At 59.7% G+C, this 18,487-nt stretch overlaps 2 protein-coding genes and 1 non-coding gene across 9 annotated transcripts; all 3 read right to left on the bottom strand.

Annotated features, from left to right (window-relative positions):
• Positions 1–2,415: 2,415 nt before the first annotated feature.
• TRNAN-GUU (transfer RNA asparagine (anticodon GUU)) lies at positions 2,416–2,489 on the bottom strand. Its single transcript has one exon. It is a non-coding gene; the product is annotated as a tRNA-Asn (tRNA).
• A 1,340-nt stretch (positions 2,490–3,829) lies between these two features.
• LOC126042712 (olfactory receptor 10H1-like) lies at positions 3,830–11,404 on the bottom strand. Of its 6 annotated transcripts, none has more exons than XM_049810279.1 (4): positions 6,811–11,404; positions 6,512–6,621; positions 6,131–6,377; positions 3,830–5,646 (listed from the first exon to the last, which is right to left on the bottom strand). In XM_049810279.1, exon 4 carries the CDS (start codon positions 5,594–5,596, stop codon positions 4,607–4,609), a length of 990 nt encoding a protein of 329 aa, XP_049666236.1. In that variant the 5' UTR covers positions 5,597–5,646; positions 6,131–6,377; positions 6,512–6,621; positions 6,811–11,404; the 3' UTR covers positions 3,830–4,606. The 6 variants fall into 6 exon arrangements, with proteins under 6 accessions (XP_049666236.1, XP_049666234.1, XP_049666237.1 ...); XM_049810277.1 differs by having other exon boundaries at positions 3,830–6,377; positions 6,811–6,884; positions 6,964–11,404; XM_049810280.1 differs by having other exon boundaries at positions 3,830–6,377; positions 6,811–6,943; positions 7,054–11,404.
• An 11-nt stretch (positions 11,405–11,415) lies between these two features.
• On the bottom strand, positions 11,416–18,107 carry GIPC1 (GIPC PDZ domain containing family member 1). Of its 2 annotated transcripts, XM_049810271.1 has the most exons (8): positions 17,938–18,107; positions 17,176–17,565; positions 15,172–15,357; positions 14,474–14,654; positions 13,330–13,439; positions 13,141–13,222; positions 12,390–12,526; positions 11,416–11,955 (listed from the first exon to the last, which is right to left on the bottom strand). In XM_049810271.1, exons 2-8 carry the CDS (start codon positions 17,461–17,463, stop codon positions 11,473–11,475), a joined length of 1,467 nt encoding a protein of 488 aa, XP_049666228.1. In that variant the 5' UTR covers positions 17,464–17,565; positions 17,938–18,107; the 3' UTR covers positions 11,416–11,472. The 2 variants fall into 2 exon arrangements, with proteins under 2 accessions (XP_049666228.1, XP_049666229.1); XM_049810272.1 differs by lacking the exon at positions 11,416–11,955 and having other exon boundaries at positions 12,034–12,526; positions 17,938–18,074.
• Between the last annotated feature and the right edge of the window lie 380 nt (positions 18,108–18,487).

Here is an 18,487-nt window from a genome sequence, read left to right as displayed (position 1 = left end):
GCAGACAGTTCACTGGAGTACAGTAGTGCCATCCTGAGGGATGTTGATAGACTGGACTGGGGGGTGAACAGGAACCTCCTGATACCCAACAAGGACAAATCCAAATTACTGTGGTGATCTAACCCCTTGTAATCACAGCGGTCAAAGACTGCCTGGCTGGGCTGCAGCTCCCTGTAGAAGGCTCTGGGTTGTCTGTACCCTGGGCTATGCGAGCAGGAGCACAGCCAGTGGAAGTGATTGTCCTCCTCTGCGCAGCACTTGTTCCACTACATCCAGAAGAATTTCTCAGGGTTTGACGCCACACAATGGAAGAAAGACATTGGCAAAATGGAGCCAGTTCAGGGAAAGTCAGGGCTGGAGCGCTCGCCATGTGAGGAGAAGCTGAGAGAGTTGGGCTTGTTCAGCCCAGAGAAGGGCAGTCTTGGGTGGAACATGTAGCAACAGTCATAGAATCATAGAACCATAAAATACTTTGGGTTGGAAGGGACCTTTCAAGGTCATCTAGTCCAACCATCCCCTGCAATGAGCACGGGCATCTTCAACTACATCAGGTCGCTCAGAGCCCCGTCCAACCTGACCTGGAATGTTTCCAGGGATGCTGCATCTACCACCTCCCTGGGCAACCTGCGCCAGTGTTTCACCACCCTCACTGTAAAGAATTTCTCCCTAATATCTATCCTGAATCCACCCTCTTTTAGTTAAAAACCATTACCCCTTGTCCTATCACAACAGGCCGTACTAAAAAATCTCTCCCCATCTTTCTTATTTCTTGTAGGTTTGCCCTACAAGCCCTGCAGAGCTTCTGCGGACTCACCAAACGCCTCTCTGGACACGGTGTCATTCCCCAGCCGCGTTTCTCTGGCCTTGGAGACAGCAGGGCAGTCTGTGGGCAGCTCAGTTCCTTGTTGCATGAACATCTGTCAAACACTCTAGCGCGTGAAGCAGCGTGGGGTCCTGGGTCCCTGTTACCGTACCTGCCTGCGAGGAGTCTGTGCCCAGCCCTGGTGCCACGGCTGAGATGCTGCAGCCCAAACGTGCACAGGCGGGAGGAGCTGGAGCCTCACAGCACGGTGCAGGTTTTGGATGAAATGAGACGTGGTGGGACAGGTTGCTCACCTGGGGTGCTGCAAAAGAGGGATAGAGGCTCTGCAGAAGAGAGTGCCAGGGAAGGTGAGCATGGGGCTGGCCCTGTGTGAAGGGGCAGCTCAGATGTATGGAGCTCTTCCAGGATGGGTTAGCTTCTGTCACTGAGGATTAGAGGAAGCAGTAAGGGTGACATCGTGCTGGCAGTTCTGAACCTCTCCACGAGGGTGAGGAAGCAGGAGAAGTCTTCTGTCAGCAGCCCAAGGAAGGCTGCAGGTCAATGAGCCGGTTCCTGTTGGGAACTGTAATTGCCCTGGCATTCATGGACCGGGTCCAACAGGGTGCAAAGAGTCTGGAGGATCTCGGGACAACTTCTTCAGACAGCTCCTAGGTGGGTCAGCAAGGGCCCTGGGTGCTTCACCTGGCTCCACTACTGGCAAAAAGGAAGATGTGGTCAGGGATGTGATACTCAGTGTCATCCTTGGCTGTAGTGACCATGAAACGGTGGGGTCCCAGATGCCGGGGGGGTGAGGAGAGCAAGTGGCGGAGCCTTGGGCTCCAGAGGAGAAGACTTTTCCTTCGGCAGGGGACTGATACTGGTGGGGTGTCCCAGGCCCTTGTGCCTGAAGGCAGGAGTCTGGAGAAGAACAAGCAGCAGTGGATGGGGATCAAGTCAGGTGAAAGGCAGAACATTAAAGCAATTAAGTTTACTAAGAGTAATAGGTCTTATGACCATTAAGAAGAAAAAGAAATGTTTTTAGAGCATGTTACTGTTAGTGTCTTTAATGAAAGTAGAACTAAGGCAAAGTATGTGCTGGGTTGAGCCCAGGTGAAAGGCAGAACATTAAAGCAATTAAGTTTACTAAGAGTAGATAAATGAGTCTTATGACCATCAAGAAGAAGAGGAAATGTTTTTAGAGCACGCTACTGTTAGTGTCTTTAGTGAAAGTAGAACTAAGACAAAGTATGTGCTGGGTTGAGCCCAGGTAAAAGGCAGAACATTAAAGCAATTAAGTTTACTAAGAGTAGAGAAATGAGTCTTATGACCATCAAGAAGAAGGAGAAATGTTTTTAGAGCACGCTACTACTAGTGTCTTTAGTGAAAGTAGAGCTACAGCAAATTATGTGGTGGGTTGAGCCCAGGTGGGAGCTAAGCCCGGCTCCCCAAAATGGGCAGGCAAAGCAAAATAAGGAACTGATGCTATCAGTTTTCCTTCCTTCCTCTGCCTTTGCTGAGGGGACTGAAGAGCCTGGGTTTTCTTCTAGAGCCATAGGATGCTTTGGGTTGGAAGGGACCTTAAACAAGGCTTGAACACTGTGGCCTAGGCGAGGCGTCCCTGGGTGGGCTCGAACCACCAACCTTTCGGTTAACAGCCGAACGCGCTAACCGATTGCGCCACAGAGACTCCCGAAGGGAGTTCCCTGGGGCTTCCCAACGGCAGGCAGATGTTTGGCCATTGCCAGGGAAGCGGAGCTTCCTCACGCGTAATGGTGCCTTGGGAAGAGAAACACCACAACCCTCGATGCCCACCCTTCATCCTCGTCTCCCTGAGCGACGGACCTCCCCTCCCACGGCATTCCTGCGAGCAGTCCTGTCCCATTCCCTGCCCGCTGCAGACCACCCACCTGCAATTAGCTCCTCCTGGAGCCTTGCACAAGTGCTTCGACCTCGAGAAGCACAAAGGGGCCTCAGGGAGGTTCTCCCCTCCACAGGATGTGCTTCATCAACTGGGGTTTCCATCATGTGCGCGTGCCTTACCCGGGGAGATGGGGAATGCCCTCTGCTGTGGCGTGGCTAGACAGGGCTCAACGTGCTCCATGAGCTGACCTGCCTCTCGTCCTCCCCTTCACTCCCCACACTTGGATGGACCTCAGGAAGCCTTTTGCTTCCCTCTAGGCTGGTTCATTCTTTCAATATCTGCAGTTCAGGAACTTGGCACCAAAGGCCTCGTTAACATGCAAAGTGCCACAACAAGCCACATAATAGAATTCCAGAATCATAGAATCGTTTGAGTTGGAAGGGACCTTTCAAGGTCTTCTAGTCCAACCATCCCCTGCAGTGAGCAGGGACATCTTCAACTAGGTCAGGTTGCTCAGAGCCCCGTCCAACCTGACCAGGAATGTTTCCAAGGATGGGGCATCTACCACCTCTCTGGGCAACCTGTGCCAGTGTTTCACCAGCGTCATCGTAAAGAATTTCCCCCTAATATCTAGTCTGAATCCACCCTCTTTTAGTTAAAAACCATTACCCCTTGTCCTATCACAACAGGCCCTATTAAAATATCTCTCCCTGTCTTTCTTATAAGCCCCTTTGAAGTATTGAAAGGCCACAATAAGGTCTAATAATAATACACACACAATAAGGGAAGAGTGTGAGGAGTTCTCCCCCTGAGGAAGAAGGAGCAGCAGAAACAACATGTGATGAACTGACCGCAACCCCCATTCCCCATTCCCCTGCGCTGCTTGGAGGGAGGAGACAGAGAATTCGGAAGTACAGCTGAGGCTGGGAAGAAGGGAGGAGCGGGGGGAAGGTGTTTTTAAGATTTGGTTTTATTTCTCAATACCCTACTCTGATTTGGTTGGCAATAAATCAAGTTAATTTTCCCCAAGTCGAGTCTGTTTTGCCCATGACAGTAACTGGTGAGTGATCTCCCTGTCTTTATCTCAACCCACAAGCCTTTTGTTGTATTTTCTCTCCCCTGCCCACCTGAGGAGGGGGATTGATAGAGCAGCTTTGGTGGCCACTGGGCATCCAGCCTGGGTCAACCCACCACGCATGTGCTTACACCACAGATAGTTGTATGGAGGTAAGGGATAAATATTTCTGCCTGAGTCACCTTTCATCTGCTGGGAAGCCCAGAACAGCACTGGGACACCCACGGCTGCCCCATGCGAGGCCTCCAAGTCTCTGTTTCTCAAGGACTTCTCCAGCTGGCTCACCGCCCGCACATATATTTTGTCTAAACAGGACTGCAAGTATGTGAAGTGTTAAATCAAACAAAATACTTTCATTGTAAACAACCTTTTTAAAGCCACCTTTAATTGCCTTAGACAAGTGGGACTTTCAAACAGCAGAGCAGTAAGTTGTGTTTGTCCCCAAGTGGGTTAGAGTTTGCAATTTGTCAAATGAGGAACAAACCAAAAGGGAATCAATCCGAGACCTTCTCAGACCAGCCCCAAATTCATCAATGGAAGAGGCAAAGTCATGCTTAGAAGACCAGTCCATGTCCCTACAGCAGGGAAAAGTCTTCTGCGCCAGGTCTCAGACCAATTCACCTGCTGCTCCTCGAGGAGTTGCCCGTGTCTCCAGTTCGAGGGCACTGGAGCTGCCATCACTCTTGCTTCTGCATGGTGCTGAGCGTGCGGCACTAGAAGTTAAACCAAAACACTCCAGCCAAGCAAGGCCTGCCATCCCCAGGGAGCGTAAAAGATGTCAGAGCCACGGAAATGACTCATTTCCCTGGAAAAAGAACGGCTATTGTTTGGAAAGCAGCAAGGAACCAGCAAAGGAAAACAGGAAAAATTAGCAACAAGCGCTCCTGCAGCTCAAACTAGACCCTGGCCAAAAATTCGCATTCGTGATAACAAAGCTTTCCTTCAGGGATTTCCAAAGGGCATTCTTTAACTCTTTGCTTCTAAGACTGAAGATGATGGGGCTGAGGAAGGGGGTGAAGACCGTGTAGGACACATCAATGAGAGCATTCGTTCCCGCAGCGTGGGGCAATTTGCATTGCAGGTAAATAACGGAGGCGCAGCCGTAATGCACCACCACTACAGTGACGTGGGAGGCGCAGGTGGAGAAGGTTTTGTGCCTCCCCTCCGCTGAGGGCATCTGCAGGATGCGGCCAAGGATGAAGGCGTAGGAGAGAAGGATGAACAGACAGCAACCCAACAAGGTAGTCATGCAAAGGATGTTGACTATGGTGGCAACCACCTCGCCACCAGCACAAGCCAGCTGGAGCAGGGGGGGCACGTGGCAGAAGAAATGGTCGATCTGGTGGGACTGGCAGAAGGGTAACTGGAAGACAGCGCAAGTCACCAGCAGCCCCAGGAGACCCCCACCCAGCCATGAGGCAACCACCAGCTGGACACAGACACGGGAGGTCATGAGGCTGTTGTAGCGCAATGGGTGGCAGATGGCCACGTACCGGTCGTAGCCCATCACCGTCAGGAGGAAAGAGTGCATGAAGCCAAAGGTGAAGGAGAAATGCGTTTGTGTGGCACAGCCCAGGAAAGAGATGGCTCGAGTTCCCGGCACTAACCCAGACAGCATCTTTGGGGTGATGGAGAAGGTGTAACAGAGCTCTGAGAAGGACAGGGCACCTAGGAAGAGATACATGGGCACGTGCAGACCCCGATCCACCCCGATAACAACCATTATCACCATATTTCCAGCCAGGGTCACCACGTGCATGAGGAGAAATAGCACAAACAACGCACCCTGGAGCTCAGGAAAGTGGGAAAACCCGGTCAGAATGAACCCTCTCAGGGTGCTTTGGTTGTCCCTTTGCATTTGTGATTTGTCAGAGAAGAGCACAACATTTTAACCGGCAGCTCAGCCTCCTGTGGAGAAAACAGCACTTACATCAGACTTAAATTTTTGCTTTCTATCCATCTCCCACAGGAAACAACGTGGAAATTGATGTGCACGTCTGAGATCTACCAAACCATTTCTTTGCCCAGCAATATCTCATGTACCTTCAGAGTTTCTGTCCTGGCACAGCTGAGAAGTTGTCAGTAATGTCACTAACGTGTCGGTTTATATTAAACTCAGTCCTGGCTCATGCTGATGCGCGATGGCCAAGCCAAGAATGGCAGAGAATCACAGAATCACAAGAGGTTGGAAAAGACCCTTAAGATCATCGAGGCCAACCGTTAACCTACCACTGCCAAGCCCACCACTAAACCAGGTCCCTAAGTGCCACGTCTACACGTCTTTTAAATCTCGCCATGGTCATCTTTAGCCAAACCGTTGGTGTCTCTGTGACGGTTGGTGCCAGGACTTTGTAGGTAACAGAGTTACTCCAATACATCCATGAGGACCAACCGTAAGAGCAAGAGGGGCTGCTTTACGTGAGCAGAACACGAGCGTGGCGAGGTGGAGCCTGGTGCGAGGACTGATTTGGGGATCTTCCCCTCTTCAGGCTGAATTTCCCTGCGGACGCTCGATCCCGTGTCAAGCACAAAGCATCTTCTTGTTCTCCACCTCTCCACCGCTTGAAGGGTTGTGCTGCCTTAGCTGGGGCGGGGGGGAGTGTGCTGGATTCTCCCGCGCACAGAGGCACCGATTGCAACTGGAAAGAAGAAAGAAGAGCAGAAAGGGTGTTAGGTCCTCGGTGGGGCCAGGGGACACAGCAGTGAGATGGTTGGGTTCATCACGGCCAGCTGCAGACCTCCGGCAGCTTCTCCACAGCCTCCTTGCTCTTACCTGGGATCTGCACCCACCGTAGCTGCTCCTGGGGCTTTCTGGAGGGGGGGGTGGACACCCTACATGTTCTGCACTGGGATGAACTTGGATCCTTCGCCTCATCAGCAGATCTGGGCGAGGAATAGGACAAAACCAGGGAAAAGCAGGATGGCCAGCAGTCCCACCAGACTCCAGGAGAGTCAACCGAACTACATCTTACAGGGATGTCTCACCTAACTCTGGACGCCCACCGTTTCTCTTCTTCTAGAGGGGAACGGGAATTTTTCGAGGGGACTTTTCCAATCGCGTCAGTCACTTACCTTCAGAGGGGCTGGCTCACGCTGTTCCAGGGGTCTTCATGCTCCGGGATCACTATCCAGCTCGAGGGCTGTCTCTAGGCATCAGGGATGTTGGAAATTAGAGGAGATGCAGTTTGATGTCATGGTCTTGGAACTGTAGGAATTCCTTAATACCTTTAAAACTGGTTTTTCCTGCTGCTGCTTTCAATCCCCAGGCTTCGGGAGGAGAAGCTGTTCCTCCACCTTCAGCAAGAGGCCACCCACCTGATGGAAACGATGAAGCGATGAGCATTCGCTCTTCCAGGAAGGACGGACGCACGGGGCAACAGCCTGATCAGCCCCGTGATGATCCCGTCTGCTTTTTCCCTCGGTGGCTGGCCACCAACATGGCTTGTACAGAGGGACTTAAATAGCTTGTAGGCACGGGGGTGGGCGGAGGTAATGGATGGAGTGTCATCATCCAAGGTCAGACAGTACCTGGCTCTTACAGAGGTCCCAGGTGGCAGCAGGGGCTGAAGATCTCATGTTCCCTTGGTGCAGAAGCTTAGGGACGTGTAGGAGCTCGGCCTGGCACCGGAGCTGGAAGAACCAGCCTGTGGGGAGGTGGAGACGTGGCTCCCTCCGTCACGTCTCTGGAGGTGAAGCATCCCACGTGGGGCCACGCCAACGGGGAATCCTGGCGCTTCTCCAGAGGTTGGCGATGTGCAGCACCATCTGCTCACCGTAAAGAGGATTAAACATCTGCACGGGGTCTGGAGGTGGCACTATCACCCCAGGCTGCAGCTCCAGCAGACAGGACTGCCTTGGTTTTCTTGAAGATCTCAAGGGCTGAGACCTTTTAGCTTGAAAACTCCACGGTTTTGCGCAAAGAGTGGAAGGGAGGGGTTGCGTGCGCACAGCTCCTGGCACAAGGTCGCCTTCCCCGCACACCACAGGACGAGCAGCTCTCCTCCAGGACTGCATTCGATAAGCCCGGCCGGGAGGTGCCACCTCCCACCCTTGGCCACCAGCCCAAGGCCTGATCACACAGAGCACCCAGCTCTTAGGGTCTCCTGGGGTGGCACAGGACCTCTCCTTGGGTCTGAGATAGTTAAACGTTGCATTTTAAGACTAATTCTGAAAAACACAATGATGGGCCCGAAACCACGAGGTGGTTGGCTGGGCTACCCAGGTGTCCGGTGGAAACCCGCGGCCTCTTGTGTTTCCTTCTCAGGGTGCGAGGCGAGGACTCATCCCTAAGACCAGAAGTCCTCTGTGGAGGTATCTCCACCAGAGTTGGTTCCCCAGATACTCAGAGAGCTGGAGAAGATCTGTGCTAAGGAGTCTGGGGCACAAATCTTCTCCAAGATAGAGGTGACCATTTGTAGGGTCTCATGCTCCAACCTTCCCCTCGGGGACCACCCAGAGACCTCGGGCGAGCAGCTCGAAAGCAGACCTGGCACATGGAACCAGGCTCCAGTCCGATGGCCTCATCACGGACATCTCCGGTGTCAGCCAGAGCTTCTGGTCAAGCTCTCTGGGCTGGGATTTAGTTGCCTACGGCTCTGCCAGGCTGTAGGACACCCCGAGAACTTCTCAGAAGTTGTCTTAGCAAGGTCCATCACCTTCGGACCCCCACGACCAGCTCCATCTCAGCCTGCGGTCATTGGAAGGCACCTTCATCACCGCAGCAGCAGCTCCGGCAGAAATGACGAGATTTCATTGCGAGTCCCCCCCAACATTTCCACCCACACCTCCAGGATGGAGATGACCTCTGTGCCACGAGGGAGGTGGAGGAGCTGAGCTGAGCCTCCAGACACCGCCACGGGGAGGTCCGGCTTAACCCCAGGGCTGGAGAGGAACCCACGGGGAGAAACTCTTCCCCGCCAGCTGTGCGACCAAGCAGGTCCTGCTTTGCCTCCCTGTGTCTTCAGAGGGGTGGTGAGCACCCAACCCATGTCTCTTGTACCCACATGGCTCCTTGACTTCTTGGAGCTCCATCCTGGTGGCCACCCGTGCCTCGCTACTTGCCCCTTCACCACCGTCACCCACCCCAGCTGCCTTCGCCTGCCCTGGAAGATCTGAGGTGAGGGGGACATGGGAGGAGGGTGGGGGAGCACCCATGGGTGCTGCAGGAGATGGGGCAGGGGAAGGGGCAACTCCAGGGGATGGAAGGACAAGGACGGGGGGGCTGGGGGAGCTGCCGGCAGTGGGCAGGGGTGGGCACGGCCCAAGGGGAGATGGGGACACCCGTCCTGCCTGAAGCATGGGGTGATCTGGAGCACAGCCTAACCCTCATCCTAAACTTAAGCTTAACCCAAACCCTAACCATAAACCTAACCCTGAACTTAACTGTAATCCCAACCAAAACCCTAAAGCCCACCCTAACCCTAACCCCAAACCTAACCGTAAACCTAAACTTAACTGTAACCTCAACCAAAACCCTAAACCCCACCCTAACCCTAACCCCAAACCTAACCCTAACCCTAAACTTAACTGTAACCGCAACCAAAACCCTAAAACCCACCCTAACCCCAAACCTAACCCTAAACTCCACTGTAACCCCAACCCAAACCATAAAGCCAACCCTAACCCTAAACCAAACCCAAACCCTAAACCTAAATTTAACTCTAACCCTAAACCCAATCTTAACTCTAACCCTAACCAAACCCCAAGCCAAACTCTAAACTTAGCCCAAACCCAAACCCTGGCCCTAAATTTAAATCTGATCCTTACCCTAGCTCTAACCCTAACCATGACCCAAACCCAAAATACAGCCCTAACCCTAACGTTAGCCCAAACCCAAACCCTGCCCCTAATGTCAGCCTTAACCCTGATCCTACAACCCAAACCCAAATTTGACACCCAAACCCCAACCCCAACCGTAACCCTGACCCAAACCCTGACCCTAACATTAGCCTTAACCCTGATCCTATAACCTGACACCCTAATGCTAACCCCAACCCTAACCCGAGCCCTAACCCACACCCAAATCCTAATCCTAATGTCAGCCTTAACTCTACACCCTAACCCCAACCCTAACCCTGACATCAGCCTTAAGCCTGATCCTACAACCCAACAACCCAAACCCTAATGCTACCCTGACCCTAACCTAAACCCTAACCCTAATGCCCGCCTTAACCCTGATCCTACAATCCTAACCCTAACGCTAACCCCAACCCTAACCCGACCTCTAACCCCAACCACGACCCTAACGCCAGCCTTAACACCGATCCTACAGCCCAAACCCGACACCCAACCCCTAATCCTAACCCTAACCCAGACTCTAACCCTGACCTTAACATCAGCCTTAACTGTGACCCCCCAATCCCAATCCAACCCCTGACCCCTACCCTAACATCAGCCTTAACCCCATCCCAACCCCACCACTGACCTGACCCTCACCGCCCCCCCCGCCCTTTCCCTGGGGTGACGCCACCGGTGTGTGTGTCCCCCCCCATGCCCGACAGTAGCTGCCCCCCCGCCGGAGCCTCACACGAGCCACGAGCCCTCGTGCAAGTGCCCGGGGGGGCACACGCGTGTGCAAACGCCCCACCTCCTCCCCACACCACCCCCAGGCCCCCACCTTCACACCCTGCCCGGCCCCGGGGCCTCGCACGGTGCCGTGGGGCTGGGGGGGGGATGAGGGGTGTGCGATGGGTGTGCAAGGGGTGTGCGAGTGTGCAAGGGGGTGTGTAAGTGTGCAAGGGGTGTGGAAGGTGCAAGCATGCGAGGGGCTGCAAAGGGGTAAGTGCGCAAGGGGGCTGCAAATGTGTGAGGGGTTTGCAAGGGGGTGTCTAAGTGTGCAAGGGGTGTGTATGTGGGTGAGAGGTGTGCAGGGGTGTGCGAGTGTGCAAGGGGGGTGCAAGGGGGTGCACAAGAGGTATGCAAGGGTGCAAGGGGTGTGCGAGAGGTGTACAAGTGGTGGGGTGTGCAAGAGGTGTGTGATGGGGTGTGCATGTGCAAGGGGTATGCAAGTGTGCAAGGGGGTGTGCAAGGGGGTGTGACAGGCTGGGAAGAGGCATTCAAGGGGTTGTGCAAGGAGCAAGCAGCACTGTAACCGTGCAAGGGGGTGTGCAAGGCCAGGAAGAGCCGTGCAAGGGGCGTGTGAGGAGTGCGCGAGGCTGTGGCCGTGCAAGGGGGCGTGCAAGGCCAGGAAAAGCCATGTGAGGGATGTGCAAGGCTGTGGCCGTGCAAGCGGGTGTGCAAAGGGCACACAGGGCTGCAACCGTGCAAGAGGGGCGTGCAAGGCCGGGAAGAGCCACGCGAGGGGTGTGCGAGGCCCAGTTCAGCTTCCCCCAAGCTGAGAGCCCCCCACACACACCCCCCATGTCCCCCCCAGCAGCGACCACTCCCAATTTCTCTCTATTTTATGTTAAAATCACTTTACATGTAAAATACAAAAATATGCCCCGGGGGGGGGGGGGGGACACACACACACCCCCCCCCACGACCCCCCTCCCACTCCAGGGGACCCCCCAGGGGACACAGGACAGGGTGACGGGGGGGGGGGGGGGCTGTGCTGTGTCCCCCCCTACGCCCCCCCCGAGGTAGTCAGTGCGATGGGGGGGGGATGACAGTGTGTCACTGGGGGGGGGGGTACAATGTGTCATGGTGGGGGGGACAGTGTGTCGGGAGGGGGGGGGGGGAACGAGGACGACAACAGTGCGTCAGTGTTGGAGGGGGTGACAGTGTGTGACAGGCTCAGATTGGCACCGGGGAGGGGGGGGGGACAGCAGCAGCGGGGAGGATCTGCCATATTTTGGAGGGGGGTGGGGGGCACAGGGCTGCTCCAGTCCCCCGTCCCCCCAAAAAACCCCTTGCGGGAGGGTTAAAGTAGGGGACCCTCATACCCCATCCTGCAGGAGGCGGAGGCATTAGTGTCATGGGGGGGGGAACCCAGGCCCACAGAGGGGGGGGTCCCAGTCCATGGGGTGGGGTCCCCTGGTTGAGGGGGGGTCCCAAAATATGGGGAGGGCACCTAGGTCCATGGAGAGGCCCCCCCAGGAAATAGGGGAGGATCCACATCAGGGCGGGGAGGGAGAAGTGGAGGGGGGGGGCACCCACCTCTGTTGGGGGTCCCAGGCCACTTGAGGGGGGGGCTATTTGGGGAGTTGGCACCCAGGTCCCTTGGGGGGGTGGGGGGGTGTCCCAAGATGTAGTGGTGGTCCCATGTGGTGGCCCTGGCTGAGAAGGGGGGGGGTGGGCAAGTAATGAGGGGGCGTCTAAAGGTGGGGGGGGCACCCACGTCCCTTGGGGGGGGGGGGGGGGGGGGTGTGCCAGGATGTAGTGGTGGTCCCAGGTCAGGGGGGCCCTAGCTGAGAAGGGGGGGCAGGTAATTTTGGGGGGAGTGTCGGAGTTAGGGTGGGGGCACCCAGGTCCATTGGGGGAGGCCAGGGGTCCCCCACTTCCAGCAGATTTTTGTGGGGGGTGTCCAGCTTTTTGAGGGGGGGGGGCCCCATTTGCAAGCGAGGGGGTCCCCAAACATGGAACAGAGCCCAGGGGGCCCAGTCCGTGGAGAGGGAGCAGATCCCCCAATCCCGGGGCGGGGGGGCAGTTCCCAGTCCAGGCCAGGGGTCCCCCCAGTCCTGGGGTGGGGGGGGTCCCTAGCAGCGCCCCACCTTGGCGTCACCGATGGCCCCCCAGACGTCGAAGACGAACTCGTCGGGGAAAGCGAAGTCCCCGAGCTGGGAATCGAGAGCCTGGGCCAGCGCGTCGGGGTCCCGGGCGTCCCGACCCAGCTCCACCATGGTGGCGGCTGTGGGGGACAGTGGGGACACTCAGAGGGGGGGGCACAGCCCAGGGGACTTGTATCACCCCTGGTGGGGGGGGGGTGTCCCTGCGGTGGGGTGGAGGGGTTCCCTGCACCCAGGAGAGGGTCCAGGGGGGCCCCCTGGCACCCCGAGAGGGGCCGGGTGGGTCTCCAGCACTCCAGGGGGGGGCAGGGGGGTCCCCAGCACTCCTAAGGGGGGGGGCCCCCACAGTGGAGCAGGGAAGAGGGCCCCCCCCAGCACCCAGCACCCCATAGGGGCACCCTGCAGTAGGACAGGTCAGGGGTCCCCAGCACCCCAGTAGGCAAGGGGGGTGTCCCAGCACCCTGGGAGTGGGCTGGGGGGGGTCCCCAGCACCCCTGGGTGGGCTCCTGCAGTAGGACAGGGTTGGGGGGGGGGGGCGGATTCCTAACAGTCTGGGGTGGGGGCCAGAATTGGACCCCAGCACCCCTAGATGGGGCAAACTGCAGTGGGATGGGGGTGAACCTGAAGGGGGGTGAGCGAGAAGGGTCCCCAGCACCCTGGGGGGGGGGGGGGGTCCCCCTCATTCCTGAAGGGGGTTCCAGGGGGGGACCAGGGGGGGTCCCCAGCACCTGCTCACCCAGCTCACTGTCCCGGATGCCCATGTAGCTCTCCAGCAGATCGTCCACCTTGGCCACGGCCCGTTCCTCAAAAGCTGAGGGCTGCGGGGGGGGGACAGGGGGGTCAGGGGGTGTCCCAGGGACACGGGGTGGGGGGTCCCCGGTCCCCGTACCCACACCCATCACCCCCCCCCCGCAGGATCCCCTACCTGCTCCTCAACGGTGGCGGGTCCCCGGGCGCGGAGGCGCAGGGTGCCCCGGCCGGTGCCCAGCTGGGTGCCCCCGCCGCGGCCCCCCCCAGCCCGTGGGCCGATCATGTCTGAAAAGTAATGGAGAAAGGGTTTAGGGGAGCTATGAATTTTTGGGGAACCCCCCCAAGCACAGATGGGGGGGCTCCAACAGACCACAGACCCCACCCAGGACCCAAGGGGTGGGAAAGGGCAGGTTTTGGGGGGGCGGTCCTTAGTTTTTGGGGGACCCCAAGGTATTGGGGCTCCATCAATTCCTTGTTTGGGTATCAGGGTCTCCCTATCCCTCCCCAGGATTATGGGGGACCCCTCAGCTCCCCCTTGCTTTGGGGGAGCCACTTCCCAGGGATACAACACCTCCCTTGGGTTTTGGGGTTCCCCCCAGTACTATTGGTCCCCATCAGCCCCCCCTTGGGTTTTGGGGGTTCCCACACACACTCCCAGCACTACTGGTTCCCATCAGCCCCCCCACCGGGTTTTGGGGTCCTCCCGAGCACTACAGGTCCCCATCAGTCCTCCCTTGGGTTTTGGGGTTCCCCCATGCCCCCCCCCGACCACTATAGGTCCCTATCAGTCCCCTTGGATTTCGGGGTTTCCCCCATGTCCCCCCAGCACTATGGGTCTCCATCAGTCCCCTCTTAGGCTTTGGGATGCAACCCCCAGAACCACAGGTCCTCATCAGCCCCCCCAAAATTACGGGATCCCCACAAGCCACCTTCTGGGGTTCCCCCCAGCACTACGGGTGTCCCCCCCAGCTTTTGGGGTTCCCCCAGGCTATTGGCTCTGCATCAGTCCCCCCCCCCCCCTCAGATCTCAACGGTCCCCTCAGGGCTATGGGGTCCCCCCCCATTTTGGGGGGTCTCTAAGGTCCCCTTCACCTCCCCAGGTTTCAGGGGGCCCAGCAGTGGGACCACACCCCACCACCCCCCACTTACTGCTAGGACTCCCAGTGCTCCCAGTAATCCAAGGCACCACTCTCCAGTCCAGGATGGGGGACTGGGTCCCTCCCAAACCCATGAAAGGGGGGCTGCCCTGGGGCAGGGAAGGGGGCACCCCCCCACCCAGGTCTCCCAGTATGTTCCCAGTGCTCCCAGTTGGGGCTCACCGAAGGCCTTGCGGGGCTCGGTGAGCTGGAGGGCGAAGGTGCGTCCCCGGGGCAACTCCTTCAGCATCTTGGCCACCTCGTAGTGACGGGCGCCCACCAGGCTCTGCCCGTCGATGGCCTCGATCATGTCCCCGACGCTGATCACCGGGATGCGGTCGATGACACTGCCCTCCCGAATCCGCTGCAGGGACCACGTCGGGGGGTTGGGGGGAGTCACCATGGGCCCCCCCCAGCGTGGTCAGGGGTGTCCCCAAGGTCCCACTGAGCCCCACGGCGGTTCAGGGACCATCCAGGGGTCCCCACGTCCCCCCACCGTAATCCAGTGGGGCCCTTGGTGGTCTCCTTCTCCATCCCCACATTGGCTCTGGAACCTTCTGAGATGTCCCCGTGCCTCCCCGCCACCGCCACTAGCCCCAGGGCAGCTCAGGGACCACCCAGTGGGTCCCTGTGTGCCCCCACCATGGTCAGAGATCCCCTTCAACCCCCCCAGCAGCTCAGGGACCACCCAGGGGGTCCCCACATTCCCCCACAACAATCCAGGATGTCCTTTGGTGTCCTTCCCCATCCCCACCTCTACTTGGGCACCACCCGGGATGTCCCCATGTCCCCCCCCAAACCCCAGGGTGGCTCAGGGCCCTCTCTGAGCACCCCCAGGTCTCCCTGCCCGATGATAACGTGTATCCCCCCAGGGGTGTCACCTTGATGAAGGCGTAACCGGCGCCGTTGTCAGTGATGGTGAGACCCAAGGCCTCCTCCGACTTGAAGACCTCGACCTCCTTGCGCTGGCCCTTGGTGTGGGCGAAGATGAAGTCCTCGAGGCCGATCTGGCCACCCAACAGCTTCTCCATGTCCACCTTGTGCGTGTTGAGGGTGCAGAACATCACCTGGCCGGGACAGCAGTGTCAAGGGCTGTGCGGGGGGGGACACCTGGGGACACCAGGGACATCCCCCGGGCCACCTCTGCTTGGGGACACCTGGGACGGTCACGGGAGTGGAAAGGAGCTGGTAGATGTGAAAGACTTTCTTGGGGACAAGCGGGACCCTCATGGGAGACATGGGGGCCGCCCTTCTTCTTCAGAAGATGCAGGGCCCCCCAGGGGACATGTGGGACCCCCCCAGGGGACATGCGAGACCCCTCTCCCTGGGGACAAGCAGGACCCTCTTGGGGACACGCAGGGACACCCCTTGGGGGACTCCCCCCCCCCCCTGCAGGGGACAAGAGGGATGCTTCCCGTTGGGGACACCCAGGACACTCCCAAGGGACACGTGGGACCCCTGGGGTCCCCTCGCCCAAATTCCAACCGCAGCCCCCCACCCCTGGGGTCCCTTCCCACCCTTCCCTCTGGGTGTCCCCAATGTCCCCGGTGCCCCCCCCACACCACCCAAACCCCTCCGGGTCCCTGTCCCTCAGCTCCCAATGTCCCCCTGACCCCCAGCACCCAAGGGGGCCCACAGTCCCTCTGGGTGCCCTGTTCCTCAGCCCCCCCAACCTCCTGTTACCCAGCACCCAGGGCTGCCCCCAGCTCCTCTGGGCGCCCTCTCAGCCCCCCATATCGCTCTAACCCCCAGGATCCCCCCAGTCCCCTCCAGGTCCCCTGCCCCCCAGGACCTCCAGCATCCAGGGGTGCCCCAAATTCCTCTGGGTGCTCTCTCCCCGAGTCCCACATATCCCCCTGCCCCCCACCACAGCACCCAAGGGTGCCCCCAGCCTCTCAGGTGCCCATCCCTCAGCCCACATCCCCCAGTGCTCCCCAGGAACCCCCCCCCAGCACCCAGGGGTGCCCCCAAGCCCCACCTGATACCCTATCATGGGGCTTTGCCTCTCCTTGCTCCCCAGCACCCAAGGGTGCCCTGTCCCTCAGCCCCCAGCAGCACCCCTATGCTCAGCACCCCCCAGCACCCAGAGGTGACCCCAAAGCTCTCTGGGTGCCCTGTCTCTCAGCCCCCCACATCTCCCTGACCCCCAGTGCCCATGGGGATCCCCAAACACCTCCGGGTGCCCTGTGCCTCTGCCCCCACACCCACCAGTAAGCCCAGCACCCAAAGGTGCCCCAAACCCCCTCTGGGTGCCCTGCCCCACAGCCCACCACGTCCCCCAGTGCCCCCCAGTACCCAGGGGTGCCCCAAACCCCCTCTGGGTGCCCTGACCCTCAGCCCCCCACATCCCCCAGTGCCCCCCAGTACCCAGGGGTGCCCCAAACCTCCTCTGGATGCCCTGACCCTCAGCCCCCCACATCCCCCAGTGTCCCCCAGTACCCAGGGGTGCCCCAAACCCCCTCTGGGTGCCCTGACCCTCAGCCCCCCACATCCCCCAGTGCCCCCCAGTACCCAGGGGTGCCCCAAACCTCCTCTGGATGCCCTGACCCTCAGCCCACCACATCCCCCAGTGCCCCCCAGTACCCAGGGGTGCCCCAAACCTCCTCTGGATGCCCTGACCCTCAGCCCACCACATCCCCCAGTGCCCCCCAGTACCCAGGGGTGCCCCAAACCCCCTCTGGGTGCCCTGACCCTCAGCCCACCACATCCCCCAGTGCCCCCCAGTACCCAGGGGTGCCCCAAACCCCCTCTGGGTGCCCTGACCCTCAGCCCCCCACATCCCCCAATGCCCCCCAGCACCCAGGGGTGCCTTAAAACCCCTCCGGCTACCCATCCCTCAGCCTCCCCGCTTCCCCCAGCACCCATGGGTGCCTCCCCCCCCCAACCTCTCCCGGTGGGATGCAGAAGGCCTCGGCGATCTTGCCGTAGAGCTCGCGGACATTGGTGAATCCCTCGACGCGGCCGGTGGGGCTGCCGTGAGCCAACTGCGTGTGGAAGACCAGGCGAGGCCGAAGGGCAGGGGGCAGCGGGGGGAGTCCCGGGGGGGGTGGCCCCCCAGGAACCCCCACTGAGACCCCCGGGGTTTCCCCGGTAGCCCCCCCGCTCCCCCCCGCCGCCTCCTCGTTCTCCACCAGCGGCGGGGGTTTCTTGCGACGACCCAGGCCTAGCGGCATGGGGGGGGGGGGTACACACGACGGAGATGGGTGTTGGGGTGTGGGGGGGGTGGGTGCCCCCTCCCTGAGGAGGGGGGGGATCCTGCGGTGCTTCGCTGGGTGCTGAAATGAGAAAAAGGGAAACTGAGGCACGCCGGGGGGGGGGGGGGGGGGGGGCTGAAGGGTAACGGCGGAGGGGAAACCGGGGCAGCGGGGAAACTGGGGCAGGGGGGTCCCCGATTCTGGGGATCCCCGAGTCCTTCGGCCCCCAAAGTGGGGGGGGGGAGGGGCTGGGCCCGCTGGACACTCGGTACCGCCCCCCGAGGAAGCAGAGACGCGGGGCCCCGGCCACCCCCCCCGGCCAGGGGCCTGGACACCCCCACCCCGGCCCTCCCGGGCCCGCTGCCTCCTCCAGGACCAACCCGGACCCCCCTTCCGGCCCCGGACCCCCCCGGCCCGGCCAGGCCCTGGGCCCGGGCCCCCCCCCCCGCTCACCGGCCGGACCCTCCCGCCCTCCAGCCGGGCGCTACAGCCGGAGCGACACTTCCGGGAAGGTGTGGCTAAACCCCACCCGGACCAATCATCGCCGCCGTCCCGCCCCGCCGGCCAATGGAAAGCGCTACGTAGGCGTGGGGAAGAGGGGTGGTGGGGGGGAAGTGAGGGGGCAGGAAAGGGTTTGGCCATCCTTCTTTCCCCCTCCCCAGCTCCGGGCGATGGGCGCGCCCGGCTCCGCACCTCCGCGGGTGGGGCTGGCCGGAGCCAATCAGGAGCGAGCACTGCGAGTCTCGGCGTCAGGGCAGGGTAAGGGGCGTGGCGGGGAGAAATGGGCGTGGGCAACGGCGAGTGGGAGGAGCCACAACTCCCACTCGGGGGGGGGGGGGGGGGGGGGGGGGCGCGGGGGTCGGACCCATTTGAGGGGGGGGGGGCAGGGGGAAGACAAACCCCCTTTGGGGGCTGGGGGGGTCAGGACCAGACCCCACTGGGGGTGAACACACCCGGGGGGGGGGGGGCCACCCACCAGCCCATTCCCACGGCGCTATTTTGG

This window comes from Accipiter gentilis, chromosome 9, assembly GCF_929443795.1.
Source record: "Accipiter gentilis chromosome 9, bAccGen1.1, whole genome shotgun sequence".
In the NCBI taxonomy this organism is placed as follows: domain Eukaryota; kingdom Metazoa; phylum Chordata; class Aves; order Accipitriformes; family Accipitridae; genus Astur; species Astur gentilis.
The sequence above is the reverse complement of the archived record's forward strand: the minus strand, read 5'-3'. Positions and strand labels throughout refer to the sequence as shown.